This window comes from Penaeus japonicus, unplaced genomic scaffold (assembly GCF_977035675.1).
Source record: "Penaeus japonicus unplaced genomic scaffold, GWHDUDI00000001_assembly GWHDUDI00000021, whole genome shotgun sequence".
In the NCBI taxonomy this organism is placed as follows: Eukaryota; Metazoa; Arthropoda; class Malacostraca; order Decapoda; family Penaeidae; genus Penaeus; species Penaeus japonicus.
The window spans coordinates 10,395,609-10,403,108 of record NW_028234423.1 but is presented as its reverse complement, the minus strand read 5'-3'; the positions used below and the strand labels follow the sequence as shown (position 1 = coordinate 10,403,108).

Here is a 7,500-nt window from a genome sequence, read left to right as displayed (position 1 = left end):
ACGCTCTAAATCAAGGTTTTTAGACTCCGTAAACCGAATAAAGCACATATTTAAAAATGCTCGTCCTCATCCACCCTCCAAAGCAATAAAATAGATGCGTAATAGAAGGAAATCCAATAAAATAAAAATCCAAGAAGGAGGGTGACAAGACGTAGTGTACGAAGTTGCCAAGAGATGGCGCTCTCAGAGGCCCGGTGACGTCACGCCTCAGTCAGTGCGTTGCCGTTGGCGAGTGAGGAAGTGTCTTTGTCTCGCGTCTTTTTTCAAAGGTGGTGGCGATCCGCTAGTGTTCCTTTCCCTTTCCCCCTTTCCCCCCCTCTTTCGCGCGTGTGCCCAACCAGGGGGCGTGTGTTTGATTATGTGTGGTGCTCAATAGTAGCCATTATGTTTCGGTGTATCCCCATCTTCAAGGGATGTAACAGGCATGTGGAATACGTGGATAAGCGGCACTGCTCGCTGGGAAGTGTTCCCGACGACATTATGCGCTACGCCCGCAGCCTCGAGGAGGTGCTGCTCGACGCCAACCACATCCGCGATCTTCCCAAGGTGAGGCCGAGGCTCCTGGGGCACTGGCGGGGGGCAGGAAGGCCCTAGGGGGAGGAGGAGGAGGGGCGGAAGGGCTTCTCGCGGGGCAGCTCGCTTGTTTATTTACTCGCCTCCTCTCGGGCTGTGGCGTCCTTTTAATTTCGGCCTCCTGATTACCTTCGGCCTTTGCTTTGTCTTATATCTCGTGTTGCTTCGTAGTTGCATGTGGGGCTTTATCGGGGCTTTTTTCATATCGGCTCCCTTGATGAAAGGTTCCTTCTCATTTCAACTAGTGCTTTCACCATGTTTCATTGGCTAGGTCTCTTGTAGGTGAATTAGAGCAAAGGACGGGAAAGAAATTCCAGCGAGATTCACGTGCTCATTCATTTGTTTTCATTTCCTATGCGTAGTGGATTCAAAGGAAACTTTATCTGGGCACAAAGCCACAATACCCAACCCTGGTATTATTCCCATGTCAGAGTGGCCGTAACTGATTTTACAAACCCCCGTGTGATTTGCCTCGGCTCTTTGCGTCTTTATTTTTAGTTATCATATAAATTAACTTGTTTTTGTCTGGAAATTAAGTGTTTGATTTATTCTTTCCTATACGTTAAAGTTATCTCGGCTTGGATTTTGACAAGAATTCATACAATAATGCTAGGAGGCTTGTATATAGATTTTTCATATTTATTCTTGATACCAAGAATGTAGACAACTTGGCCAGAGTGAATCATATTATGGTGACTCATGGTGTAAGTGACAGCAGCGATCTCCACTTGTGCATCACTTTGACAGAGCTATATCAAATGTTACTCTGAGTCATATCACATTTTTTAGGTAGTTTTAAAGTCAGGAGAAGAAAATGTATGTTCTCCGGGGTATGTTCTATGAGGTGTTTGAAAGATATGTCACTTCTGTTTTATATGTTTGTGGTTTGAGTTGTTATGGGATGGGATTACAGTGTGAAAGGAAGATATCTGATAATTTTTGTTTATTCTGTCTGTGTGTCTGGACATCAGTATATATGCAAATATGTGTATGTTTGTAGTAGCTGTGCATGCGTATATCTTATATGGAAAGGGAAATTATTGAACGTAGCAAACAGAATTATAGGTAGGTCTTAGAAATGTGCCAGAAATTTCAGAAGCATTTGGCATATTTTCTTTCCCTTCCATTTTTGGCATTTCTTACATTTCAAAAAATCTGTTATTCATTTGGAAAAAATATAGACTGAGTCAAAAGTGTGATCATCAAGGAGGCCTGTTAGGCCTATAGGTTGCCATCCATGCCATTTCATGACCTCTGCAGTGCGCGTTGTTCCTCTTTTCTGTATAGTATTCACTGCTGTTACTCTGCTAACTCGTATCATTATAGCTGTAGGTAAGTCCTAGATCATGGGGATTGTGGACGAACACTCACTGTGAGATCTGTGGTGGAGGAGCTCCATGGGGCCCTCATTGAGCTGTTCGTACTATGAAGAGTAAGTAGCATTTGAAGGATATCTATGGCTCAAGCAGTTACTGTAAGAAAGACTTTTAGGGTTGTTAAAGAATTTTGAATGCAATTATGTGTTGTGTTAAAGCATTTACATAAAAGACATGCATTAAAGAGTATCTCATTGCCAAGGTCTTTTTGTTTTTCAGAGCTTTATCAGATTATTTAAGAGTTGAGTAGATAATCATTATTCTTGCTCATGTGTTTTTGGGGACGAGAGACAACATCCAGTTGATATCATTTAAAGGAATGTTTTTATGAGGAAAAAGTGTTATTGGTAATGCCATGACCTTTGTGTTTCATAAAGCCTACAAGATCTAGTTTGGATGGGTTTGTTTTGATGATAATTTGCCAAAGGAGTGTACAGGATCCATGTTGCCAGAAGGTTTGTTAACCATTGCCGGAGTGCGAATTGCAGAGTTGATGGCATTACTCAATGTATAGATCTGTAAACTATCTGCATGTACTATTCTGGATAATTGCTGCTATTCTATATGCTGTAGCCTAATCATATCTTTGCAATTTACTCCTTATCATTTAGGATTGTAGACCTCTGAACAGCTACCTTTCATGTTTTCTCACATTAAAATCTAAAAGTGATGGTAGCATCTCTTAAAACAATCATAGGGACTGAATATTGGAGACCAGATCTTGAATTTAATTTGAGGATGGAGAAATATGGGTATATTCTATTAGAAAAAAGGATGTGATTATAGGTATTAATTTTGCTCTGTTTTCTTGTCCTGGGTAATCCTGAGTTACGAGAGTAGTGGCAGGTCACAAAGCTACAATAAGTTCTGTATGATATTTTGTTGAATCTCATGATCTTGGCCATTATAATACTTCTCAACAAAACTTAATATTTAAATTCAAATCTCGGGTCAGGGACATATGAGTCTCTTTTTTTTTTAATCTATATATGTATCAGGTGCATTGAATGCTGGAGTGAGAAGCTGTTGCTATTAATATGTAAATATGCAAGTCACTCTGCACTCAGAGGCCTGAACTCATTCACGGATGCAAGGCATCAGTGATTAAAGATATGAGATTACTCTCAGTTGTGGTTGTAACATAAGGATTCATGGGATTTACGACTTGAGATTTAAAGGTGTTCTTAGCCCCTAAAAGACGTGCATACTGAATTTAGTCATGCTCAGGTGAAGATGTGTCACCAATACCAGCATGTAATAGGAATATTGATGACAACTTTGGCCTGTAGATTCCAAAAATACAACTATTTTTTGTGTAAATTGAATTAGAGTAGATGTAAATTACATTGCTGCCTCAGATTGTAAGACAGTGTCCTTTAAGGTTAAAATGCTTGGCATCTTAGGTAACATCTTGTGTAAAATCCTGCAGAATTCTTATATCAATCATTTTGGTTTTATCTCTCAATCACAAAGATCAGTAATCTTGTTTCACATAGAGGCTAAAGATCTCAAGATAAGGCAACCAACTGGGCAAGGCATTTAAGATGATTTGGGGTTGGATCCAGTCTGTGGCCATAAATTGTCAACTCCTAGTCTTTTAAACAAATGGGTAGATTAGTGGATGGTTATTACTTATTTATTTAACATTATTCCTCCTTTAATAATGCAATCAACCAAAGTAGCTTCCTCAAATGGATGGAATGAAAATGAAAGAAGATAAAAGGTATACTGGAGAGTAAAGTTTTTATAACTGGTTATGGAAAGGGACTTGAAGTTTACAACCTCTTTTCTTCTTTATGTGTTTCAGTATCAGTGTTTACCATAAACTTACTTCCCTGCTCACCCCAACATTGAATACTGGTCATTGACTTGCCTGCAGACCAGGGGTTAGACATTCATAAGTTGCCCTGTTTGAATACATACAAGTGCCTGGTAACCTACACTCTTACAAAGGGTATTAGTTAGTATTATGTTCAAACATAACAAAGCTTTGTGATTCCGTAATGTAGTTCAGTAAACCTTGAAACTTCTTTCTAAGTTTGCGTTGTTACTTGTATATCCATTTATTTACTTATTTTTATCGTATTTTTACTCTGAATGAAGTAGAATGTTATACCCGCACTCATAAACAGATTAGCCCTCTTTCATACTCTTGTCTTGTAAGACACAACCTACCTTGTGTTTTCAATCTACTTTTTGTTTGTACATTGTAAATAACATTATAGTTTGGCCATTATTCAATACAGCTCATTAATATTTTTTTCCAATAATATTAGATGAGCAGATGGATTTGCAGGATGCTTGTCAGATCTATCCTTTAGAAATGTGTCTTTCTTTCTTAAGGGAAGGTATTGACTGGTGATATGAAAGTCTGGGATATATTACAGGGTTTCTTTAGATGGATACCACTTTTATTGACACATATTTGTAAACTGTAGTATCCAAATATTTGCATTTTTGCTTATGTTTTTTTGCTAAAAATATTTTATGGGTAAGTTTGGGTATATATTTTCCTAAAACATATGCATGTGCAGTGATTATTCCCTAAATGTTGTACCAAGACAATACATGGTACTAGTAGCTAAAACATAATATGATTATATTATATATGATATCCTTGATTTTACATATTTGATTCATATTTTTTTGTTGTTTGTTTAGGTTAATCTTTTTTCATTATTATTTTTTGGGTGATGGTAAATAAGGGTTAAATTGGAAAAGTTGGACATTTATTGATTTTCACGGTAAAAAGCAACTCTTTTTGACACTATTCTCAGACCATTTAGTCATTTAGTGTCCAGCATCATTTGTTCCGGATGAGTAACGTTTATTCAGGTAATGTTGGGAAGGTTTCGAGATTCCCCGAGGAAAGGAGTCAGTCATGCTATTGCTTATGATTATGTTGGTTAATGCTTTTTAGTTATTGCAATCAACACATTGGTAATTGTGAGGCAGTTGTCATAGATGCTAGTTACTTGTTTGTAATTATATAGGGATTCATAGTGGGTTAATCTCATGTGTGTTGTGAGATAGGTTAGCAATCTTACAAAAGTTAATGGGAAAGATTGCTAACCTAGTTTACTTGGCTTTTAAAGATGAAATTTGATTTTCCAAAGTTAAACCTTTAAATAAGGTTTGCTAGGTATTAAAAGTGCCTTGTATTACTAATGGCACCATTGTTTTGTTATTATTATTTGTTATCATTACAATTGTTATTATTGTCATATTCATGAACAATAGTGGTGGTAGTAGTAGTACTAGTTCAGTTTTAGTAGAAGTAGTAGTTGTAGCAGTGCCACCATCACTAATGATGTGATTTTATTATTGAGTAGACTTGTTATTAATAATGATATAATTTTCAGTTTTTTTTTTATATATTACACATTTTTATAATTAATATGATGATTTTTTTTTATCATTATTACTATTGTTGCTGTTATTATAATTATTATTAGCATCTTATTATTATGATTATAACAATGGTTATTCTTAGTGGATATATCATCAATCACTTTTCATTATTATTTTGATAACTGTTATAGTTTCCATTATTGATTGATGTTTACTGTAGTTTTCACAGTAATTTGTTTTGATTATTGAGTTTTGATGTTATTATCTGTGTTTCTATCATTATTGCTGTTGCCATCCCCATTTTACAGCTATTATTATTGTTATTATTATTATTATCATTATTACAATTGTTATTATTATTATTATTATTATTATTATTATTATTATTATTATTAGTCATTGTTGCAACATCAGTAGTAGTAGTAGTAAAATGATCACCATTATTATTCGACATCATCTTATACAATACTTACCGTACAATGCTGCTATCTAAACCCTCGACTTCCGGCGTTTGTTGGCAGTCATCGCCAGCGGGACGTCGCTGCTGCTACAGCAACTAAAGTGTGCATCGTTGATTCGTCCTGCATAAACAGATCAGCGTTGCTCGATTTCGCGGGGTTATTGACAGGCCCAGCTAACAAAGTTAAATTGTAATTTCTTAGCCAGGAAAGCTAATTGCATACCAGTTGTAATTGACCTCCGATAACAGGGTTAAAATGTCACGGATTTTCTATTTCCTTTTTATTTTTTATTTTTTGTTTTTGTTTGAAGGGAGGGGGGGGGGGAGTCTCGGGTCATTAAGCAAAGTTTTCGCTTCCACTCGGGGAGAGTTCTTTGGGATTATTATCTTTGTTTATTTTGTTTAGTTGATTATCCCGTTTCCATTAGTGTGAGTGTATGAGCAGCACCCCCCCCCCACTTCACTCTCCACCACCCCCACCGCCGCACACATGATTGCTAAAGAGGAGATTATGCAAATGCGTGAGATGAGGAGATAACAACGAACGAATTAATAATTTTTATTAAAGGGAAATTAAGTGAGGATTAGAGTTAAAGAAGTTGTCTCAACACGAACAAGTCGTCTTGACATATCACAGTACCGGCCGACCCGGCAAACAAGCAAATGCCAACTAGCATGGAAACAGAGGCAAATGAAATGTAATAAAACTCGGGGTATCTACCGGGAAATAGTCCATTCACTTCCCACGAGTCATTATTGCGCGGAGGCAGTTTGCGAGCGGCAAAGAAGCGAGCCGAATGAATGGGCCGCCTCGCCTGCCCTGCCCTGCCCTGCCCCGCCCCGCCCCGCTTGTTCCTCGGCGCCCTCCCTTATCTGCCGCCTCGGACCTGATTACTTGCACTTCTGGTCTTGCTTGAAGAGACTGGGTGGCAGGCTGCACAGCTGGGTAGCTGGAGTGGTTCCTGGCTGGTGGTGAGCAGGCATCGTACGCGATCCTTTTTGCTTTTGGCTGGAGTTCGGGGAAGTGAGGAACACGCTAGGAAAAGGAACGTCAGGTATATTAGTGCTTGTAAAGAGGTGCTCAGCTCTTACGGTGAGAGAGAGAGAGAGAGAGAGAGAGAGAGAGAGAGAGAGAGAGAGAGAGAGAGAGAGAGAGAGAGAGAGAGAGAGAGAGAGAGGTTGAAAGTAAAAGTGAATACAAGTAAGATGAGCAAGACGCTGGCAGGCGAGAGAGAAAGCCCAAGACAGCCTGTGGCGATGCCGGCGAATCTGTGCATGGTCATGGCCGGAGCCCCCGACGGTGGCCCGAGGCCGCGAAGTGAAGCAACACCTGGGCGTCTGTGCGGTAAGCCTTGCGAAGGAGGCTGGGCGGGCAGTTCAGTTAGGCGATATTCTGGTCAAGGGATTTGTACTTGTGCTTGGCCTTTGAGCGTCCGCACTCTTTCATTTCATTATTTATATTAGGTTTGGTGTTTTCAAGACAACTCGAGTATCCTTTTCATGTTGGCACGAAACATTATTCATTTCGCTTTGATGTTTGGTATAAGGCTGCTTAATGCCATGCAGTCGTCCCTCCGGTTTCATTCGCAACAGATAGTCTCAATAAACGCAACGTCCCCGGTGAATCGGGTAAGTATCGCGGACCCGTCAGACCCGTCACACGGCCGTAACGCCGACCGTAACGCCGACCGCACTCGCACCGCCGACCAGTTGTCGCAGCGACGCGGCGTGAGAACCTCC

At 39.2% G+C, this 7,500-nt stretch overlaps 1 protein-coding gene across 50 annotated transcripts in view; it reads left to right on the top strand.

The window, feature by feature from the left end:
* Window positions 1–163: 163 nt before the first annotated feature.
* The window catches only part of LOC122255487 (scribble planar cell polarity protein), a 247,701-nt gene continuing 240,364 nt past the window's right edge, over window positions 164–7,500 (top strand). For all 50 annotated transcript variants that reach the window (XM_086548694.1, XM_086548713.1, XM_086548683.1 and 47 more), the window contains exon 1: window positions 164–546. In XM_086548694.1, the coding sequence (XP_086404820.1) occupies window positions 385–546 (162 nt within the window). In that variant the 5' untranslated portion in view covers window positions 164–384. The remainder of the gene's footprint in view (window positions 547–7,500) is intronic.